Source organism: Zasmidium cellare (genome assembly GCF_010093935.1).
Source record: "Zasmidium cellare ATCC 36951 unplaced genomic scaffold M409scaffold_3, whole genome shotgun sequence".
Taxonomy (NCBI): Eukaryota; Fungi; Ascomycota; class Dothideomycetes; order Mycosphaerellales; family Mycosphaerellaceae; genus Zasmidium; species Zasmidium cellare.
The window spans coordinates 1,064,009-1,086,235 of record NW_022986947.1 but is presented as its reverse complement, the minus strand read 5'-3'; the positions used below and the strand labels follow the sequence as shown (position 1 = coordinate 1,086,235).

The 22,227-nt window shown below is 54.2% G+C and overlaps 8 protein-coding genes across 8 annotated transcripts; 4 read left to right on the top strand and 4 right to left on the bottom strand.

Moving 5' to 3' along the window:
* Positions 1-208: 208 nt before the first annotated feature.
* M409DRAFT_50175 (uncharacterized protein) lies at positions 209-1,169 on the bottom strand (the record flags this gene model as incomplete). Its single annotated transcript, XM_033811468.1, has 3 exons — positions 209-358; positions 425-975; positions 1,055-1,169. 3 exons carry the CDS (start codon positions 1,167-1,169, stop codon positions 209-211), a joined length of 816 nt encoding a protein of 271 aa, XP_033673372.1.
* Positions 1,170-1,859: 690 nt separating this feature from the next.
* On the bottom strand, positions 1,860-4,580 carry M409DRAFT_17716 (uncharacterized protein; the record flags this gene model as incomplete). Its single annotated transcript, XM_033804181.1, has 3 exons — positions 1,860-2,510; positions 2,565-4,417; positions 4,466-4,580. The coding sequence occupies 3 exons, from the start codon at positions 4,578-4,580 to the stop codon at positions 1,860-1,862; spliced, it is 2,619 nt and encodes an 872-aa protein (XP_033673371.1).
* A 704-nt stretch (positions 4,581-5,284) lies between these two features.
* On the top strand, positions 5,285-5,916 carry M409DRAFT_17715 (uncharacterized protein; the record flags this gene model as incomplete). The annotated part of the gene is made up of 2 exons (XM_033804180.1): positions 5,285-5,569; positions 5,623-5,916. 2 exons carry the CDS (start codon positions 5,285-5,287, stop codon positions 5,914-5,916), a joined length of 579 nt encoding a protein of 192 aa, XP_033673370.1.
* Positions 5,917-7,381: 1,465 nt separating this feature from the next.
* M409DRAFT_50172 (uncharacterized protein) lies at positions 7,382-9,800 on the top strand (the record flags this gene model as incomplete). The annotated part of the gene is made up of 5 exons (XM_033811467.1): positions 7,382-7,426; positions 7,484-8,100; positions 8,161-8,433; positions 8,483-9,049; positions 9,107-9,800. 5 exons carry the CDS (start codon positions 7,382-7,384, stop codon positions 9,798-9,800), a joined length of 2,196 nt encoding a protein of 731 aa, XP_033673369.1.
* Positions 9,801-10,026: 226 nt separating this feature from the next.
* M409DRAFT_63152 (uncharacterized protein) lies at positions 10,027-12,584 on the bottom strand (the record flags this gene model as incomplete). Its single annotated transcript, XM_033815464.1, has 5 exons — positions 10,027-10,134; positions 10,195-11,097; positions 11,149-12,131; positions 12,240-12,496; positions 12,535-12,584. 5 exons carry the CDS (start codon positions 12,582-12,584, stop codon positions 10,027-10,029), a joined length of 2,301 nt encoding a protein of 766 aa, XP_033673368.1.
* A 781-nt stretch (positions 12,585-13,365) lies between these two features.
* M409DRAFT_63151 (uncharacterized protein) lies at positions 13,366-14,232 on the top strand (the record flags this gene model as incomplete). Its single annotated transcript, XM_033815463.1, has 3 exons — positions 13,366-13,368; positions 13,447-14,054; positions 14,175-14,232. The coding sequence occupies 3 exons, from the start codon at positions 13,366-13,368 to the stop codon at positions 14,230-14,232; spliced, it is 669 nt and encodes a 222-aa protein (XP_033673367.1).
* Positions 14,233-14,872: 640 nt separating this feature from the next.
* Positions 14,873-17,925, bottom strand: M409DRAFT_17710 (uncharacterized protein; the record flags this gene model as incomplete). Its single annotated transcript, XM_033804179.1, has 3 exons — positions 14,873-17,078; positions 17,131-17,512; positions 17,565-17,925. 3 exons carry the CDS (start codon positions 17,923-17,925, stop codon positions 14,873-14,875), a joined length of 2,949 nt encoding a protein of 982 aa, XP_033673366.1.
* A 912-nt stretch (positions 17,926-18,837) lies between these two features.
* On the top strand, positions 18,838-22,215 carry M409DRAFT_63149 (uncharacterized protein; the record flags this gene model as incomplete). Its single annotated transcript, XM_033815462.1, has 1 exon — positions 18,838-22,215. The coding sequence occupies one exon, from the start codon at positions 18,838-18,840 to the stop codon at positions 22,213-22,215; it is 3,378 nt and encodes a 1,125-aa protein (XP_033673365.1).
* Positions 22,216-22,227: the final 12 nt, after the last annotated feature.

Genomic DNA, 22,227 nt, shown 5'->3' with positions numbered 1-22,227 from the left:
GCTATTATCAAGACATGTCTGTGGTCGCATCCTTGCCTAAACGGGCCTAAGAGATCCTGCATGTGAGTGAATGTCAACGCGAAACCGATCCTGGATAATGCTCTATCAATTCCTCTGCCAAGTTCCTTGCTTCATACTTGGTTCTGCTAATCTATACGACAGTCCGAAGGTCTCGTACTCGCGCTCAACACGGCTACCAAGCTGGAGACTACTTCCTCCCAAAGGCCACAATCGATGTGCCATGCAGAGTTCCCGGCAAGGTAGGTGCAAACTCCTTGACTTTCGCCAGCATGATATTCCTCAGCCTCTGCCTCTCTTCCTCCGAGTAGTCCTTTGTCAAAGCAATCATGTGCGGCATCTACAGAAAGAAACCTCAAAGTCAGCACTCATATCAACCCCTTCTTACCCAAGAAAACAAACTCACCTTCGTGGTCAACAAGTCCAAGAAAGGCCCATACTCCTCCAGCGTCATCTCCACGCCCACCTCAGCACTCTCCACGTCCCTAAACCCAGCCTTCTCCAACTCCCCCTTGACCCCATCCGTCTCCATCCACACCTTCGGAATCCCCTCCATCGCCTTCGTCTCCGGCCGGATCTCCTCCACCAAACTCATAACATCCAACCACTGGGACCCCTTCCACGAAGACAACGCCAGCACACCATCTTTCGCCAGCACGCGCTTACTCTCGCTCAGACACTTCTGCGGATCCGGCGTCATGAAATAGACCCAACCCGCCGTGACGTGCGAGCGAGAGTCATCCGGGATCCCCTTCAGCTCCTGGGCATCTAGTACAGACGTCTCCACGCGCTTCCAGAGCGACTCCGGATCCGCGTCGACTTGCTCCTTCTTCTTGTTATCCACCTGCTCGATCATCGCCGGCGAGAAATCCGACGCACTCAGCACGCACTCGCTCGGGATCTTCGAGCCATAGTCTTCGATGACACGCGATATGATCGGTCCGGGGCCCGTGCCGTCTGCCCACGAAGAAGGCTGTTAGCCAGCCATGCTTTCTGCCTGCTGTCTCACATAAGGGGTGCTATGCTTCACACTTACTGTCGTGAACTCCTGTGGCGGTCGAGAAGGAGCGGAGTTCGTTGAGACGAGAGAGGAGCGCGCCGATGGGTTTGGCGCTGATGGTGACGGTGAGTTGCTGGTAGATTTTGGCCATTTCGGTCCAATCGGCACCGGTCTCTAGTGCTGATGATTAGTCTCTGTATGTGGCTATGTAATAGGTGAGGAAAGATCCATACGGTCCTGAATCTTTGGATTTGTTGTAGATGCCATCTTTCGATTGTTGGCCGCTGGACTTGTTGGTAGATGATTCAGAATCGTTCGAAGTCGTCTCAAGGGACTTGCTATCAATTTCATGCAGACTTTTAGAGTACGATGAGCAAGTCGACTGTTTATTCTAGTATTGACATATAAGAAAGCTGAGGGCTTGCAGCGCGGAGGCCATGAATTAAAGCTGAGCTGCCGGAGAGATTTGGTCTTCAGCAGCAACGTACTTCGGCAACTTTCGCCCCTGACATTCTCTCTACGCGAGGCTCACGAAACGCTCGCATGTGGAAGTCGCCGCGTTTAGTCACGGATGTGTGCGTGGTATGTCCGCCGATACGCTGCCTCGAGGGATGATAGGGCTAAGAGATCATGACTTGGTGGTGGACTTGGTCCAGGACACTTAAAACGCAATGACGAGCAATTCAGAAAGATCTCATGTTCCCAAGTCGATTTTGCTTTCTTCCCATATGGCTAAACAATATACACTGAGCACAGCGCCCCATGCTGTAGCTGTTTACCCAGCCTGAGGTAGGCTCATTCCATCGAACACACCCTTTAAACGTATTCCATTCTCCTCTTCTTAATAGTTCAGCTCGCCTGTTCCTTCTCCCTTATCGGCGTCCAGGTCTTCGTAACTGCGTAGACTACGCCCAACCACCGCCTCGTTGGGACCCATGGTAGCAGTACCGCCTTCCATCATTCCCATCATGCCAGGTCGTCCGCCGCTCATCGAGGGCATTCGGCCTCTGCCATTTCGTTGATAAGGCCCGGGCATTCGATATCCACCGTTCATGCCGTAGCTTCGGCCGTTGTTGCGCATGGGTCCAACTCCGACCATTGGTGGTTGACCACCCCACATGCCTGGAATTGCAACGGGCTGGCCTTGCGGGAATATCGGTGTCATGCCCGGGGGTTGGCCGCCTGTCATGCCAGGTGGCATCGAGAAGCCTATTGGGAATTGCTGGTTAAGCTGGAAGCCGCGCGGAGTGCCGGTGGGGACGTGGTTGTTCAGTGGGAAATGTCCGTTCGAGTTGGCATCGCTCCTGCTAGGAGCAATGTGAGCTGGATCAAGCACATACGTGTTGACCAGCTCCACTTCCGAACGCACACGCTCGTACCAGTCAGCATGGCGCTTCTCGACGTGCTTGCGCCAGAAGTCAACTCCCTTGAAGAGCTTTGTGCATTCGGGGACCTTGCAGCGAAACTTATTCACGTCTTCTTGCGACACAAACTGACACACGTTGTTAGCTGCGGCCAAATGAAGTCGCACTGAATTTTTACTAACCTTGCTCAGCTCTTTCTCGACGCCCTCTTCCAATGGTGTGCCACCCAACTTGCGCAGATTAACGTTGTCAGGTTCCAGAATCTGGAGCACCTTCTCTTCGAAGGTCTTGACCCAGTTGTAAGCCCGCTGAAGTTGCTGTGTGGTTTTGGTGTTCGGCTTCATCAACGACTTCTTCTCCTCGACCGGGCTTTCTGGTTCCATGGCTTCCTCCGTGTCCTCAGTCTTGATATCTGTCCCCTTCTTCCTCAGTGGGAATGCCTCACCTGAAGCACTTGCCCGAGCAGTCTCCTTTGCAGCCGAGGTAAGACTGGCACGAGGACGACGCAAATGCCCACCTGGACACTTGCGCTGCAGCTCATGCACCGAGTCGGACTCGAAGACGCAGAAGAAGCAGAAGTTGTAGACTCTGCGCAGATACTCGACAAGCAAGTCGAGTTTCTTTTTCTTGATCAAGAGCTCTTCGTCGTCGGTCTCGTCTTCATCGACCACGCCTTCCTCCTCCTCGCCTTCTTCAGCCTCAGCATCCATCGCATCTGGGTCCTTTGCGGGATGCGAAGGCTCCACTGCTTTCAACAAGCCACGTTCAGACAGGTCGTGAACTCGCTCTTCGATCTTGGCAACACCAAAGAACTCGTCGCCAAGTTCGTTGTCAAGCTTGCGGACGAGTCTCGTGGCGAGTTCGAGGTCGCGAGCCACGCGCTCAGGGGCAGAAAACAGATCCCACAAAGCCTTCTTCCTGGGCGCATCTGGTGGGCGATGCACACCGCAGTGCACTGTAAAGTTTCCACGCTCGGGATCCTCTATCGTCTTGCCATTTATCTTTTCGAGCGCTTTCTCGCTCGTACTCAACAGTCCACTTGGCAAATCGGATTTCAGAGCCTCGCCTTCTTCTCCTTCTTCGCCGTCTTCACCTCGAGAAATAGTCATTTCCTGGTCGTTTTGCTCTGGCTCTGAGCTGAGGATAATCCAGCCCATGCGATGACACTTCTTCAGTGGATTGGGGTCGGATAGAGAGAGATGCTTGAAACCTCCCTCCTCATCGCCCAGATGCTCCTTTGCGAAAGACTCAAACTTGTCGCGTGTCACGGTAGGTGCAATCGTCTTAATCAACAGGGTAGGCTGCGTAGCGGCAGGGTCACGCAAATCGCCTCCTTTGGATGGGAGTAAATCTCCAACACCTAGCACCTCCGCCGCAGCCGAAGTTTCTCCCTCCTCGCGTTCAAGAATGCCACCCAGGCCGTTGGACTCGGACTTGTAAATGCCCTCGAGAGTGAACTCGTCGAAGACACCAGTCGTCAGATCAGATTCCCACTGCGCGAACAAGCCCTTGCGATACTCCATCAGCTTGCGCCTGAACGGTTCCCGGACTTCAGGGACATAGCGTTCCCGGAACCAGTCTTCGTTCTTGTGCAAACGGACGAACGTCTGCGCCTGAGACTTCTGCAGATTCTCCTTGTACTGGTCGTATGCAGCTTGTATCTTGGGTCTCTCAGCCTCACGATCCTCTCGCGACTCGCGCTCACCTCTCATCCGTGGTGGCGGACGTCCGGTCTTCAAGCGCTCCTTTTCCTCTTTCACACGCTGCTCTACACGCCACCATTCTGCAAACCACGTAAACCCAACCTGGAAGTCGAGTTTCATCGGATCAGGAAGGGGGTTGACAGTGATTGGAGGCTGATCCTGACCCGGCACATAGCGATCGATGGCCTGAGGTGACGACCGTCGCCGTTGATGGGGTTCATCGCGCCCACGAGAATACGCGTAGTCATCTCGAACTCGGTCGGGCTGGTATCGGTCGATCTGGGCGGGCGAGCGGGAACGCCTTCGGTCACGATCGGTTCCGCGTCGACGATCTGCGCGCGTTAGTAGTGGAAGAGTGTCCGTCCAGTATTGCGACCCACCTGGTGAGCGACGTCTATCACGGTATGCCTCGGCAGATCGATAGTCGTCCCGCTCGCGCACAGGCCTTGAGCCTGTCATCAGGTCAGGACTGCGGGCATCGTCGTAGTCGTCCATGGCGGGCAAATCGAGGAGGCTGGGGTTGTGGTCTCCGGCAGGTGATTGTTTACGGCGGCTCCATCAAGCACAACGAGCAAACGGACGGGCCGTCAGTTCAAGGCGCAGATATATTGTGTTGTGTTGAGGTCTTGCTGTATCGATGTGGTGCCGTCGAGATACTCAGCCGCGAGTCGGCGCGGGAGGGCGATTGACTGTGTACCAGGCGGGCATAGTTAGGTAAGCTCAATCAAAGAAGAAGTAGAAGGTGAGGAACAAGAAGGGCGTGGCAGAATACAATGGCACAAGAGGGGCAGGGCAATGGGGAGGTCGAGAGGGCGAGCTGCAACGGGCTCGCAACAGGGCGGCGGGAGAAACGAAGGTGGGCATGGCGGCGGCGGGTGGGGCGCGGAGAGCGACTCCGCAACAAGAGGAATGAAAGGGGCCATACGAACAATAAGGATGGGCGCGCGTGAGGGCGACGCTGCTGGCGGGAGACGGGGCAGCTGAGAGGTGAAAGGACGACGGCGAGGTCGAGCAGCTGGCCCTGGGGTGGAGTGGAAACGGCGCTAGCGAGCTGCTCGGTCCGCCTCCACTCGGCGGAGATCCACACGTGGTCTGCCAATGGCTTCGACTCCGATGTCAGAACAAGAAAGATACAAAGCGTCTGTAGGTACAGCATCAGTCAAATCTTGAATTAATTGCTGATTGAGATATTTAGCACCATGACGACCTACATCCCCTCCCTCACCCTCCCGGCGTTCGTCTTCGAACAGCCCGCCGCGGCCATCCTCCTCCCCATAGCTGCTGGTACAGCAGTCGGTTTCTCCATCTCGCCCAAGGAGACTCAGAAGACATATCTTGATCTGCGCCAACCACCTCTCAGACCACCACCATGGGTATTCGGCCCAGTGTGGACTGCGTTATATGGAGCGATGGGATATGCGGCATATCGTGCTTGGACAACTGGCATGAATAGCTTCGACGCGAAGAAGGTCGTTCTTGCAAAGGTGGGACAATTGATGGCAGCGCTCTCTCATGGCTATCAACTGACTCTTGATAGCACGGCGCAACACTTTACACTATCCAGCTTGCCCTGAACCTGATCTGGACGCCCCTCTTCTTCGGCTTCAAGCGTCCCATCGAAGCTTCTGTCGACATCGTTGCGTTGACGGGTGTTACTGGATACCTGGCCTACATCTGGGGTCAGGTCGACGAGGTTTCTGGGTGGTTTCTGGCACCATACCTCGCATGGCTTGGCTTCGCCAACTATCTGTGCATCGGAGCTGGTTACCTCAACGGCTGGTCTTTTACCGACAAGGAGAAATCGCTGTCTGAAAAGCCAAAGAACAACTGAAGAGCAGACGAAAGCCTTTCGATTCGGTGACTGTATGAATGGGACAATAGCTAGGCGTTGCTGGTTCGATACCTCACTCTGTACAGGCTGTAATGAATCCAAACATCACACCACGATTAGCTTGGCCGTACTCATGGTCTCTGTTCCAGCCAACGACATCCAGGTTCTTGCTGCGGACTAATCTCATGAGAAGACATGGCGGCGCAAATGCGGAGATGGGCCAGAGTAGCAAGCAAACATTCACACATCATGTCACTAAGCATCTGGAGTGGCTGCATCTGTGACACCTCAAGGCGTCGTCCAATGCAACACCAAGAGGTCTGTTTTAAGGACGCAGCTGTCAAAAAGGGTACTTTCCAGCCCGTACGACTTGCCACGCAATCGTCGATGTCCCAGCAGAGCACAGTCGAGGCGATGCAGAATTGACTTGAAACGTCCATCGCTACAATGTAAGTGGTAACAGAACAAAAGAACCAGCATGCTAACCTCGCAGCGACGGGGAAAAGCGGCTGGTTTTGATGCAAGTGGTCCCATTTGCCTGAATGAACCATCCCGGTGCATTGTCCATTCATGCACTGGGGCTGAAACGGACGCAATGCGTATTGGCCCGATACATCGACCATGTCGGCTTCAAGTATCTAGGCCTGCACCTTGCCGTCGCTGTTCATGCAGCAGGAACAGTGTGATAAGTGACAGGACGCACATCGACTGCGGCGGCCTCATCGATGCACCACCACGGCGCAGCGAGCATCAGAAACGTGCCTCAGCATGGATCAATAATTAGCAAGAGGCCGCCCTTTGCGGGGCATTGATGCGCAGCAGACAGTGGGCAGATGCACTTCGTAGTACGAAGGGCGAAGGTGTGAAGCTGCATCACAGGCGGCCTCCCGCGACTCCATCGACCGCTCATTGGCCCTTCTCAGCGCGCCCCATGCAAGCACTGCAAGCCTAGCGACAGTGGTCGGACAGTTGCCTTCGTCTTACAGTCGATACGGTCATACACTTCACTTTGTGTGCAATGCGAACCCGCCGACCTTGCGAAGTCTCCACGAAGCCTCACTTCCCTCTTCGTCATGCGCACCGGCATAAACTCTCGTCTTGAAGCGGTCCGGTCCTGACCATTCTCCTTCCCAGATCCCAGCCTTCAGCCTGTCGACTTTCTGTTTCACTTTCGGCCCCAAGTCCTCTGCCATCGTTTCCTAGTATGAGGACACCGACTTAGAGAGAGGTCATATATCTATTGGGCTCGGCTTCCTTCGCTTCTCAAGCCTCACCATCCCCGGCCTCACATTCACTGGCTGGCAGTGTCGAAAGGTAATTCTACATCACACTCCATTGAGACAACAACCTACGATTGAAGTGGCAGTTCAATCTGAACCCACGATGCCTGGCGCGACGGCTTGCGGCTGGTGGAGTGACTTGTTTGGAGTACATGGCTGACCGGTCGCAGGGTATTCAGCCCAACATGGCTCAATTCGGCAGCGATGGCTACAACTATTATTCGGGCCAGGTAAATATTCTTTCTCCAGAGTTCACGGGGCATTGGATATCTGACATCGCATCGCAGGGCTTTCAAGGCTTCGACCCAAACCTCATGCCAGACTTCAACAATATGGCGGCGCAGCAGCAGCCTTTCACGCATAGGGCTTCCGACCCGCTGGCATATATGCACATGCAGTACAACGAGCTTGCCCGTGCGGGTCGGGATATGCCAGTTCACCACCTCACCAAGCCTGAAGACAATATGCCATGGAATGGCCAATTTCGGGATGGCGTGCAGCAACAACATCAGCAGTTTGATCCGCGTGCGTGGCAAGGCAACGTAAACGAGCGAGGGGCGAAAACCGAGCCCGTGCCAAATCAACAGACCTATATCGGACGGATTGGCTCTCAAAAAAGCTCTGATGTTTCCGATTCAGCCTACGCGTCCTTGCCCACGTCCAGCGTACCTGTGGAGAACTACAATTCGAACAAGCAAGAACTAGAGCAGGACTTCCAATCGCCCTGCTTCGACACACTCAAATCTGAACACGGCAGCGAGGTTCATCTAGCAATCAGTGCACCGGATCCGCCTCGAAGTGTCAAGTCCGAGGGACATCACTTGACGAGAGACAGCAGGAGAAGGGTACAACTGGTACCATGTTCGTGGTGTGGTAAACAACCCAAAAATCTCTCAGACGCAAAGTATGTAACTGGCAGCTATGACACCGTGGTACAAGGCATATCCATTGACAAATGAAACAGGAAGCACTCGCTCACGCACGTCAAACCCCATCTTTGCGAAGAACCAAATTGCGAGCGCACAAAGGGGTTTGCTACGATTAACGATCTGGAACGACACAAGAAGAGTGTACACAGTCTTCTGCCGTCTGTTGGTTCGGCGGCAGGTTATATCTGCGCGGCGTGCCCGGTGCCTGACGGTGGTAGCCAAAGGAAGTTTTGGCCTCGAAGGGATAACTTCAAGGCGCATATCAAGCGCAAGCATCCCAAATACCACGAAGGCCAGCTGATTGAGGCGTAAGTATTGTAAGGCTTGCTCTATCACTCATCGCTAACTTGAAAACAGATCAAAACACGATAGGAGACCAGACGACGCTCGTACAGTAGAAGAAGACAACAAGTCCGTTCGCTCAGCGATGCAATCTTCCCGTCGTTCACAAGGCGACTACAACGAGCCTCAAAAATACCAGATGTCCCCTAACCTATCTCGTACTATCCCTGATCAGCCTGACTTCGGGAACAACATCTTTCCGGACTCTGCCATCGACATGCAACAGGACAACTTCGCTGGTATGGGCGAGCATGCTACAGACTCGAGTATGACTTTTCCACAATATTCTATGGGCTCAACAGATTCAACTGCTGCTGATGGGTTTGATCTACTTTCCAACAACAACAGCAGCAGCTGTAGTGGCTTTAGCATGTCGACATCGCCGTCCAAGAAACCGAAACTCAACCGAGAGACACTCCCATACAGACACAACCCCAATCCCGTCTTCCAGATCACGGGCCCGGAGCACAGCACAGTATCTTTTGCTAGCAATACGCAATCTACAGCAGCATCGTCCACCGTCCAGGGCGAATTCAAATGCCCCAAATGCGACAAAGTCAAGCGACGGGACTGCGATCTGAAGTAAGCCTTCACACCCATCATATCACGTTTCCTACTAACACTACCCTCTTCCTCCAGAAAACACATGAAACGCCACACGCGCCCCTACGGCTGCACATTCCCCTCGTGCCACAAGAAATTCGGCTCCCGCAACGACTGGAAACGCCACGAAAGCTCCCAGCACTTCCTCCACGAAATGTACAAATGCGAAGCCCCCCGCCACGACGGCACGCCCTGCACCCGTCGCCCGTTCCGCGATATCGAAGCTCTGAAGAAACATCTCCGCGGCGACGATCACCGTCTGCAGTGCACCGACGACGAGATCCTCGCAGAGTGCAAACGATACCTTCTCGGTCGCGAGGGTCATGAGAGGTTCTGGTGCGGCTTCTGCCAGCGCCTCGTGTCGCAAGAGAAGGCTCTGCAGAATGCTTGGGACGCGCGGTTCAAGCATATCGGGGATCACTTCGATAAGGAGGGCAAGGATAGTGGGGATTGGGTGTGTATTGAGGAGAATAAAGCGAAGAGGTTCATCGTTCCGGTGGAGGATGGGAAGGGGAATGGGAAGAGGAGGGGGAGTTATCGGAAGGATGGGGAGCAAGAGGAGGAGGCGGAGTTGCCGGTTTTCAATCCGACGGGTGGGAGTGGGTTTGGGGGGATGGGGGAGTATGAGCGGGGATTTGTTGGGTTTGTTGGGGAGCGTCAAGGGCTGAAGAGGAAGTGTTCGGCTATGGAGCTTGATGCGGATGGGGAGAGTGATTATGAGATGAATTGAACATGACTGGCAGATTGGTTTCTGATGTATCAAGGCCTTGGTGTAGAATGTTCTCCTGGAGAAGGGGCGAGGTGACGGCCGCGGAGATTGAAGTGTTCCATACTGTGCGATTAAGATGCTACCTATGTTATCTTGAAGTACATCGATACTGACCATAGTCCTGTTGATCGTAAGCGCATACCAGTCCGCAAGAACCACACTATCCCCTCCATCCACACTCTCTCCCTCAATATGCCCTCATCGTGCTTTTCGTCGTCCACGTCCCAGTACTCGTATCCAGCACCGTAGGCACCTCAGTACTCAAAGCCACACTCCCATTGACCGCACTCAAACTCTTCGTCAACGTCGGCAAACCCCCCAGAATAGCACTATTATCCTCGGCCTCGACACTGACATACAACGCCTGCTCCTCCACAATCGGATCCGTCTGCCCCTCCCCAAACAGACTCCCCTCATCACTCGTCCCAGAAGCACTGTCCTCCCCAGCCTTGAGCAGAGCCAAAAGACTAAAATGTCCCCCGACCACAGGCCTCGCGAGGAATTGTACGACGTCCGGCGAGCTCGGCCAGGAACCCGTTCCAATTGTTTCGTGGAGATCCGTCAACGGGAGGTTGGTCGACGTATTATTTAGCCAGTACGCCAATGAATTGACGAAGAGCCTCCGCGTGGAAGGGGAGCAGGTGGCGGCCGTCCACATCTCCCAGTCGCTCTTGATGTAGCTGTGTCTGCTGTCCAGGGGCACGCCGTATATCTGGGAGACGGTTGGGTAGAATTTGCTTTGCATGTCGTAGATTTCGTCGGGGATGAGGCCGAGGTTGAGGAGTTTGTCGGGGTAGGTGTTGTATAGCAGGCCCCAGGATGAGCGGAGTTGGTAGGCTAGGAGGGTATGTGTTCCTGAGGGGTCGATTGCGTATTCGGTCCATCGTTGGAAGTAGGTTGTTGTGATGTTTTCGTAGATATCGGCGGCGGTGGTTCTCCCAACTACTTCGCTGATTAGAGATATTGCTTTCAGGCCGATGATGCCTTTGATTGCGAGGTTGGTTTGGTTTGTGAGTGTGCCTGCGAAGTCGTCGATGCTTAGCTGGCTTTTGGGGATGAGGGAGTAGTCAATGAGGTATGTTGCCCATTGCTGCATGATTGGGAAGTGTGCCTCGAGAAAATGGGCGTTACCGCTGAACTTGTAATAAGCGTATGACATGATGAGCATATTGCCACACTCTTCCACTGGCATCGGCTCGTCGTCTCCAGCGATATGGCCTGTGCCGTTGGGAAAGGCTGTTCCAAGGTCGTGTATAGCCTAGCTATTGGGGTAGAAGCCAGCTTCTTGATTGAGGTAGAGAGGCTCGACCAAGAATCTGATCAACTCTGGGTACGTGTAGAGGAAGAAGGGCATCGCGGGATACATTACGTCGATTGTGTTCATGTTGCCATTGCTAGAGATTTCTTTCTGGAACATAAAGGGCTCGCTTTGATGCGTTGAGAAAGACTCGTTGCATGTAGGAGGTGGCGGTGCGGTGAGAATGTATGCGCCCATGACCTGGCGAGCTGACAAAGCTACGATGGCGTAGTAGCTGTCCGCCTCCGAGATGTCAGGTACCGCGATGCCAGAGGAGTTGTTCGCGTCCAGGAAGCCATACGCCGTGGCAGGATCGAACGTGTAATCCTGTCCAAATTGATCGGTGGCATTCACCGGCTCTCTTGTAACATTTGCGGAAGGAGGGTTGCCATCAGGGAAATGGAGAACGGCTGTGTTGTCTTGGTAGTAACGATCCACATCCTCCCGAAGCTGAGCCTCAAATGCTGAGCCTTTGGCAGAAGCAGTCGCAAAGTCCGCGTAGTGGAAGTTGACCATCTGAAGCATACCGCCATAGCAACCCATCCACCATGGCTCAAGCTTGGAGAGACCATTTGTGCCCAGATACTGCGCTGTGGGACTTTGCATGCTTCCGACTGTATAGAGTACACTGCCGTTGTATCTGAGATCCATATCATGGGCAAAGGCGAAGACAGGCTCCCGGTCAGTCGAGCTGCGAAACGTCTGATCTGCCAGGCGTGAGAGCGTATTGTTCGTCAGATAACGATCCCTCAGATCCACACTGTATCCCGACTGCCATGTGAAGACATGTCCAGTACCAGACGTGCTGGTGTACGTGAATGTACCCCATAGTGGAAAGTCTTTTTCACTCTCGCCCGCGAAGACCTGTTCGTCGGGAGCGATCTGCGCTATCCAGCTGATCAACGCGTGTGCAGGGGTAACATTACTTGGTGATCCAGTGATATTGCAATCGAAGCAGTTGGGTTCGATCGCCCAGTTCAGATTGTATTCTCCATCTGGATCGATCCATGCACCGTTGACGTCGGATTAGAACTTTACCGAGTGTGCTTGGCCATCCAACGTGTGGAACTCGGTGTACAGGTAGCTTAGAGGGATGCTCGTACGGCAGAGGTCTTGGGGGATGACGGGGGAGAAGAAACAGGCGGTAAGTTCGACCGGTCCAGCAATGAAGGTGAAGTTGCTCCACTGACTATCGTAGTTGACTTTAGTCGGCAGTGCTCTGGACAGGTTCGCTCGAGCTGGGAAAGCTTGGAAACCATTCCCCAGGTACTCATAGCTGACATTGTCCACGGTGATAATGCCTTCCCAACCCAGACCTTCCCCATTGAAGAATATTATGTTGTCAAGAGTCCCCAGTCCCCTCGTAGTCGTCCAAGCGTTTGTGTACGGTGATCTCACCGCGAGCGGAATTGCCGGCGGCTTGGCTGGAGAGTAAATTGGAATACCATCGGTAGGACCAGATATAATTTGGGTCCTGGTGAAACGTGTAAAGAGCAGGTATATATGCAAGATCGCGAGCGTAGCCATGGGACGTTATTCTCCGCGAGTACTGCAGGCAGGAGGAAGTTCTCGAAAGACGTGCTTTCTGAATGTACACAGGAGATATTTGAAGCAGCACTCACCTTCACCGACATCTCGAATGCCAGTCGTACGCGACAAGAACTGTCAATGCTGCAGTTCAGTCCATGTTGACGATGTGACGAAGCATGCTGTCAAGCAGCCACAGAAAGCGCCTCCGTCTACACAAGGGCCTCTTCAGCAGAAGAAACGGGGACGAAACGCACAGCTCCCTGACAGATATAACTTGCAGTGGGAATCAAAGGGCGGACAACTGCAGCGTCACCAGACGAGCAGGAGTTGTACAGTTGTACGAGTGTTGAGGTACGGAATTCAAACGAGAATGGGCCGCAGTCGACGCGTGACGTTGGAAGAGAGTTCTTGGCAGCTGCAACGGCCAATCAATATTTAGGTAACGATCAATGAACTCTAATGCGGGGCCCGAGTCCGACGTCAGTTTCACTTTCACATGCCGCCGCTGACCTCGGTCTATCAGCTGCATCGCTCTGCCGCGTGCCAGCAGCCGCAGACTCATTCTCATTCCCTTCACGCCTCTGCCATCTTGAAATCGTGCAGTCTCTTTCACCACTTCCCAATACCGACACTTATGAACAGATCAGTCCAGTAAAATCCCACCCCCGTGTCGCCAGTCGACACCCACCACCCCCCGCCATGGCCGACACGTACAAGCAGCTGCAGGTAATGCTCCATTAGCTACGGGGCAATATGGAATGCTGAGACAGTAGCACCCAGGCCTCCTTTGAGCGCATCATTCTCGACCCCAAGTACAAACAGCCCCTCATCCTCCTCAAAGCCATCCGCAATGGCGCCGTCTATGGCACAAAAGTGCGCTTCCCCCACGCGCTGGTCATGATCTTCCTCTTCCGGTCCGGCACCATCCAAGAGAAGGTCAAGATGGTCTTCAGAGCAACGCGGCAACACGCCATGAACCTCGCCAAGTTCGCCCTCCTATACAAGAGCAGCATGCTGGCGTTGCGCAACGTCAACGGGAAAGAGCAGCCCATACACAGCTTCCTCGCGGGGCTCTTCGGCGGATACTGGGTCTTTGGCCAGTCGTCGAGTAGCGTCAACCAGCAGATCGTCATCTACGTGTTTGCGCGCGTGGTGCTGGCGTTGGCCAAGCTGGCAGTCCAGCCACCCGGAGACAACGCGCTCGTGGGCAGCCATTACGGAGGCCACGGCGGTATCGGGGTCTTCAAACTGTCCGAGGACCAAGTCAAGACGATACAAAAATATGCCTGGCCCGCGTTCGCCAGTATCAGCTGGGCCGGCGTCATGTGGTTGTTCGAGGGATACCCCGAAACACTGCAGCCCAGTCTGCGCAGCAGCATGACTTATATGTACGTCGACGTCTCGTTCAGTCCTGTTTTTGAGCAGAAAGAGCGGAACCCTACGCTTCGTCATCCCCGTACACATACTACTGACACAGGAGCTGACGAGCAATCTTCCCTTCTCCGTAGATATGCCAACTCGGAAAAATGGGACTCGTCGAGGAATTTCCTCTGGCACAACAAATGATCATCGAGAGACACCTTATTCTATTCACCCTCCTTCCTGCATAGCGCGGCTTTTTTTTGTATTTGGGCCATGTCACGACTTGTCAGGAGGATATGCAAGCTGTACATGTAGCATGCGTTTTGTGTTTTTGAACGGCCGTTGGATATCACGAGCGAGATGAACAACAGAGAGAGAACACGGATGAACCGCTGACGTGAGCGATTACAGCTTCGCGAACTCAAACTATTGGAATAGTCTGGACACGTACATCTGGCAGTACAGTCAGGTTCCACTGCCGTCACCACCGATCCCTGGAGCGGCGCCGTAGAAGCTGAGCAGCAGCCTGATTTAACGACGTGATAGACTAGACGGGCTAGACGGGCGTTTCAGGGAAGGTTGCAATGTTTACCAAGCGGACGCTGGGGGTGGTACACTTGTTTGGTTTGACAGGGCAGTGGAGATAGAACGAGTACTAGGAATGCACTCAGGGGCTTCGAATGTGTTTCGATTGATTCTTTCGAACCCTCGTCGTTCTCTTTACGCGGCTAAAGTGAAGGGCTTACAGCCATCCTCTCTCTACGGTCAGAAGCGACCAAGCTCACGATGGCAGCTCGAGTTGTTGATATGCCTAGAGCCTCTCTCCGTTTGGACGAGAACGCCCCTACCAACCAGCGTGACCACCCGTGTTCTGGAGACCAGGGTCACCAGCGAAGTGCTCCTCTGTATTGTTTTCGCCCCATCCACCGCCCCCACCTCCACCTCCGCCAGCATTGTTGTTGTCGCCCCATCCGTCGTCGCCGCCTCCCGCGTTGTTGTTATTACCCCATCCGCCCCCACCGCCTCTGCTCGACTTCTTCTCATCTGCACCCCATGCATCTCCGCCGCCACCTCCGTTATTGTTGTTGCCGCCCCAGCCACCTTGATTGTCGTTCTTGTTCTGAGTTCCTCCCCACTGACTGGCAGAATCGCTCGGCTTGACCTCATCGTTCCCACCATCCGCCCAGCCACCACCACCACCTCCTCCACCAGCCTTCTTACCCCAAGCATCATCTTTCTTCGACGCAGCTCTCGAAGCCGGCTTAGCAGAGCCTCTCCCACCCCCCGTCATCCTCATCTTCATCATATTCGCCACCAACTCATCCTTCGGCATATTCATCAACCCCTCCTTCTCCGCCTCCACAATCGCCCTCGGCACATCCCCCATATCAACCTTCCGCTTCAGAATCTTCTCCAGCGCCGCTTTGCTCCGGTACTTGAACGTGAAGATCGCGTAAGGCTTCTGCATCGTGTCCAGGTACTCCGGTCGATACGTCTGATGGGTGTAGTTGGCGCCCCGGCCGGCTTGCACGCCGTAGTTGACGCTGCTGGCTTTTCCGGACATGGCGACGGGGGGTGCGAGGGCGGGATATACGTATGGCTCGCGGGGTTTGGCGCGTGGTTTTGCGGCGTCGTCTTGGGTTTTGTCCCAGTCGGCCCAGTAGGGTTTGATGACGGGTTCGCAGATCGTGGACGCATCGCCTTTGGGGTTTCGTCGGCGGGAGGGGTGATTGCTGGCGGCTTTCGAGCCTCCCCAGCCGTCGTTGTTGTTCTGTGCATTCGACTTGTTGTCGTTTTGTGCTCCCCAACCGTCACCACCGCCGCCTCCACCGCCGTTGTTCCAAGTTTGGACTTTACTCTTGGCTGATTGGGACTTGTTTCCATCATCGCCGCCACCGCCCCAGTTGTCGCCTGCCCCATTATTGTCGTTGTTGTTCGTCCAACCTTGAATCTGGGTCTTACTTCGCGAGCGATTGTTGTCCGAGTGTTTTGAGGCGCTTTGCTGGCCCCAAGCATCGTTGCCTTTATTGTCATCCTGGTTGTTGTCGCCCCATGCATCTCTATTCGACCTGTTCGATTTGGCATCATGCCAGCCGCCACCATTGTTACTCTGCTGATCGTTGTCCCAGTTGTTGTTGCCTTGGTTTTTCTCGCGCGCTGCGTCTGCCTGTCGGTCGAGCTCGTCCACAGGCGCTCCTGGTGCCCATCCACCGTTGCCTTGGTTGTTGTTGTTCCAGGAACTTTGCCGGTTTTGATTTTGTTGACGACCACCTCTCTGCATTTGAGCTCTCTTCATGGCAGACAGACGTCCACCAGTCTCGCCTTGACCAACTTCTTGCCAGCCCTGATCTTGTCCAGCGCTCGGATGGCCGCTTTGCGCATTGGGAGATGGAACACTGTACTGCTGAAGCCGTGGATCGCGCCAATGTTGAAATTGCGGATGGCTCATTGGAACGAGCCTCCTCTCCAATACCACGTAGTCTCGTGCGAAGTTCCACTCAGCCTCAGACATCCGATTCATTCGAGTGACAAGCGAGGACCACAAAGCATTGCTTTCATCTTGCAGAGTACTCAACGCCTGCTCCTTCGCACGCGCAGCCTTCACAGCCACCAGGTGTACTTCCGGATCGTGACGGTTCACTTGTGCCTCCTGTTGCAACTGACCGAGCTTTTGGGTCTCCTCGAATTGCAGACGCAACACTACATCGATTTGTTGACAAAGCTCTTGGATGAAATTGAATCCTTCTGGAACTGGATTGTGTCTGTTTCGAGGAGTCAGCTGCGCACTAGGTGGATAGACGAATCTCTCCATCGGCGGTGGCGGCGGCGGCGGCGGCTCGGGCATCTGCTGAGGGAGTCTTGGATCAAATCTACGCCTCTGATGAAAATCGTAACCCCCCATTGGCGATACGACTGGATAATGACCTGCGGCTGTCCGGGGACGTGGATCGTGGTAAGCATCTCCATACTCGTTCAGTGGGGGCGCTCTGTCAGCGCGTCCACCATGCACAGTGTAAGGTCTTGGCTCGAGACGATCGTCTCTGTATGTCCTGCCATCGTATTAGTACACTGTCCCCGTGCGCAGCTGAGATTATGTCTCACCGGTAGTCAGGCAAGGGCCTTGGATCTCTGTCATAACGTGGAGTATACGCTGGGTAGCCAGGACGGTCGCCGGCACCATCGAAGAGACCAAACATACCACCGAAGCTGTCCCCGGCTTCGGCTTCTTTCTTGGACGGAGCTTTCAAAGGTGCTTTTGAAGGGGCCTTCGAGGGCGCCTTGGAAGCCGCCTTTTCGGCAGGGTCTGCTTTGTAGAGAGTAGCTGAAGGGATTGGTTGAGGTCCAATGGGTGCTCCAGCTGTGTCCGTCAAATATTCTGTGCTGCCATCGACACGGCCACCTTTACAGCGAAGGAGGACAACCTCGATGGTGCCGACATTCTTGGTGAAGTTCGCATTGACATTCGGTGCCATGTCCGCATTTGCTAACAGTGTGAGCGTGAGCGTGCCTTGTTGAAGATTGTGAGTGCATCTTACCTGTTCCGAGATTGGAGAAAGTCCATTCTCGAGCAATAAACTGGCCCTCAGATGTCTTCTCCTCCCTCTGGCGTAGTTTGAAGTCCACTTCATACTCGCTGGTGCTCATTCCAGGACATGGAGTCTGGAGCTTTTGGCGGTTGCGGTTACACTGGTATTGGCCGTCGATGAAGAGATAAGCCGCCAGCCCGGGTGCGATGTATCCGTTGCTCGTGATGTGGACTTGGAATGGTATGTCGGACTCAGGCACCGCCACAAATGCCTCGACGCCGCCATCGGTGTAGCGATGACCGTACTCCTTGAGTTTGGTGTTGCTGGGACCCAGCTCGAGGGAGCAGGTCACCTGTTTGAGCGTAGGCATGATAGCCCGATGGTGTGTCGCTTGTAGTGGTGTGGTCTCTTAATGGGTCATGGTGCCGAGTTGGTTGGCAAGTGGAAGCAGCAAGAAGTGGAAAGTTGCTGGCGGGTGGGAAATATTGAAGTGGAATTGTGGCAGCGTTTGCGATGCGGGACACATACAAACAAACGTGCCGATTGATTCACTTACTAGGGAAGGCACATGTTTCTGCATCCCATTCAGGTCGCGCTCTTTCCCGATTTAGCACACGCGTTCAGGAGTATGTCGCCTTCAGGTCTTTAGCCATACCTCACCTGGGTACAGACTTGCTTCTATCTTCCATTTAGATGGACTTTCTCTCCAAGACCTTGTTGGCGCAGTTGACAATGAGATGAGAACGGACTTGATGGAAATAGGCCTAGATGATGCGATGCGTCTGTGCTCGAGAAGACTTTGGCCGGCGGATTCGCGCCTACGATCCTCTCTCCTAACAAAGACTCTCGCCATTTGCAACAAGATGGCCATGATACGGGACGGAAAAAAAGAGGTGACGATGAAGAAGTGCTACAACGCACCGGCAGGACAGCGGCAATGTGTCAGACAGACGCTGTGGCCCACTGACTCCGTCACATGCCAGCCACTTGCGTGGACCCTGACGAGCTTTGCAGAGCAGCTGCAGCTGCCAACGCGAGAGCTTCCACCCACGACGAGACGCGGTATGCGCTGCTGCTGCTGCTGAGTTCCGCCTTTGTCATACACCAGGTCGCAATCTATCTGTTATTTTTCCTACGCAAACCTCCTTTGTGATAGATCTCCTACGTGACAGACACGGTCATGCTACCATCCGCTGCGAGTCGACTCTAATATTGGACCACTGCCAACCAGCGCCAGAGAACCCGCTTCTGCCAACACGAAATACCCACGGGTACTACCAAGATGATGCAGCGCAGCCCCATACCGCCCTCGTTCCCCCCGCACCACATAACACATGGCGAGGATTCGGACGACAGTGAAGATCTCGACGCTGCCGTCTCGTCTGGACACGACGGCAGCGAGGTTGATGTGCGGGACCACGTTCACGAATCTGAGGGCCTTGTGAGAAGAGCATCGAAAGATTTGGAGGGTGATAAAGAAATTGCAGCGTTGAATGTCACAGCAGCAGAGGACGCAGAGCCGCAGGGAATGCTGGCAAGAGACAAGCAACGGCGCACTACACATTACAACTATCAACTAGAGAAGCAAATGTCCCACGTAGAAGCCAAGCAGTTCTACCAGCAGCAGCGGCAGAATACGGCAGACGATCAAGGAGGCAATACGGCCATGTCGAGTCCCGTCTTGCGTGCCAAACCCTTTTCGCAACTTGGGCAAGATTCTTTCCCACGTTCTGGCAGTGTGCACAGCAGACATAGCTTCATCAAGGAACCCGGCTTTCGATCCGCTCTTCCAGTAGGTCTCAGCGATCCAAACAAGGACCCAAACAGCTCCACCATCCAATCACCCAGCATCGGCAGATTCGACAACATCAACGGTGTGCAACCCGCAGGCAATGGCACAGAGGATCCACTTCTCGCTGCAGACAGAGCTGCAAGGGCCCACGCTCTCCACCCTGGCCTTCCTCACGAGTCTAAGCCTCTTCTCGAGCAAGAAGGCATTCATGGAGCAGGAGCCGGCGTTGGGATGGACGCTGTCAACGAATCCAGCGTGACCACCGAGCTCAACGCCATCTATTCGAACATCCAAAAGATTCTGGATCTACGGCATAAGTACATGAGGTTGTCGTTGCAAGGCCCGCACGACAATCCACGAGATGACCCTGGATGGAACCTGTATCCTCCACCGCCGGAGCCGGTCTGGTATGAGAACAAGGAGCGTGGCTACCAGAAAGGGGACGAGGATGGAAAAGATTCTGCCAGGACACCAACGACACCGAAGAAACCGCAACGTAAGATGGGTCAAGACATCGGTGAAGACTTCGATTTCGATGAATGTCTACCACTTCCTGAAGCGGCCGAAATGACATACAAGCTTGACTCCAAAGGCGTGTACCAGGTGTACGAGACGGCGCAATCTGTAGAACTGGGCGAACCTATAGTGCACATCCCTGACATCAGAGAGTTCTACATGGACCTCGACAGCATTCTCGGCATCGGCTCAGACGGGCCAAGCAAATCGTTTGCATACCGCCGACTTCAGTACCTGGAAGGAAAGTTCAATCTGTACGTCTTGTTGAACGAGTACCAGGAGATTGCAGACACCAAAGCTGTACCGCATCGTGACTTTTACAATGTCCGAAAGGTGGATACTCACGTCCACCATTCTGCCTGCATGAACCAGAAGCATCTCTTGCGATTCATCAAGAGCAAGATGAAGAAGTCGCCGGACGAGGTTGTCCTCTTTAGAGATGGCAAATTTCTCACACTAAAGGAAGTGTTCGAGAGTATCAACTTGACCGCCTACGATCTCAGCATCGACACGTTGGACATGCATGCTCACACCGATTCGTTCCATCGCTTCGACAAGTTCAATCTCAAGTACAATCCTGTCGGAGAGAGCAGACTCAGAACTATATTCCTGAAGACGGACAATCACATCAAGGGCCGATACCTGGCTGAGATCACCAGAGAGGTCATGTCAGACCTGGAGAGCAGCAAGTACCAGATGGTTGAATGGCGCATCAGTATCTACGGACGATCAATGGACGAATGGGACAAGCTAGCCGCCTGGGTCGTCGACAACAAGCTGTACTCGCCCAATGTACGATGGTTGATTCAGGTTCCGAGACTGTACGATGTCTATAAAGCGTCCAGTCTCATGGATAAGTTCGAAGAGGTGATCAGGAACGTCTTCCAGCCGCTGTTCGAAGTCACTCAAGACCCAAGCAGCCATCCAAAGCTGCATGTCTTCCTACAGAGAGTGATCGGGTTTGACTCGGTGGACGACGAGAGCAAGAGCGAACGGCGAATCTACCGCAAATTTCCCCTGCCCAAAGATTGGGACACAAAACAGAATCCACCTTACAGCTACTGGATCTACTACCTCTTCGCCAACATTGCTTCCCTCAATGTTTGGCGAAAGCAGCGGGCCTTCAACACCTTTGTGCTACGTCCGCATTGCGGTGAAGCAGGTGATACTGATCACTTGGCTGCGGCGGTCTTGTGTTGCCACAGCATCAGTCACGGACTGCTCTTACGCAAGGTACCTCTGTTGCAGTACATCTTCTATCTTGAGCAGATCGGTGTCGCCATGAGCCCTTTGAGCAACAATGCCCTGTTCCTAGCCTACGAACGGAACCCATTCTTGCAGTACTTCCGACGTGGTCTCAACGTCAGCTTATCGACCGACGATCCGCTACAATTCGCATTTACGAAGGAGCCCCTGATCGAGGAATATGCCGTCGCAGCACAGATCTACAAACTTTCTGCCGTTGACATGTGCGAACTGGCAAAGCATTCCGTCATCCAATCCGGATTCGAGCACACGATGAAGCAGCGATGGTTGGGTAACAACTACTATCTGTCAGGAGTTGCTGGCAATGACATGGCCAAAGTAAACGTACCCAACATTCGCGAGGCCTTCCGTCATGAAACGTGGTTGCAGGAGATGGCCATGATCGATCGATACACCAATGCACCAGCGGCAAACCGTCTCAGCACCAATGCTCTGGCCCCAGGCGGCTACTCTGCAAGCACCACTGCGGTACCGCCTAGCCCGACCGCGAGCATGAAGACGAACCCTTCGGCTACGAACCCAATGCACGGTGTCGATTCGACCAACTTCCGCCCTGGATCGAGCAACTACCAAAACCCGAACATTGCCGCCACACCGCAAGCCTACCAGGCTAGTGCACAAGCTGCCCGTCTTTCGACAACCCTGTCCCAGCTTGACCTCGCGCAGCAAGATGGAGCATCGACGAACTATGCCTCCAGAGTCCACACCTTGCGTGAGCAGCCCTCGAGATCGTCCAACTTAATACACAACTCGCCCATCACCTACGACAACCCCAACGCCGTCTACCCTCCTCTCCCACAAGCCGCCACGGCCACCGCACCAGACCACCCTTACGGCAGTACTCTCCACGGCGCCGAGCCCAAGATGTTCCCGGGTGTCTTCAGCAGACGTAGGAAGTCTTCAATCGCCCGGCCATCGAGCTTAGCCATGACGAGCATGAACGGAGAGGACGGGTCCGAGGCGCTGGAACGTAGTACGGGAAGTCTGTCGAGGTCACAAGGGGAGGATGCGTTGATGATGGCGGGGGAAAGAATGGAGCGGAAGGACGTCATTGAGGAAGCCGCAGCCGAGAGCGAGGATGAGTGAATGAAGGTAGAG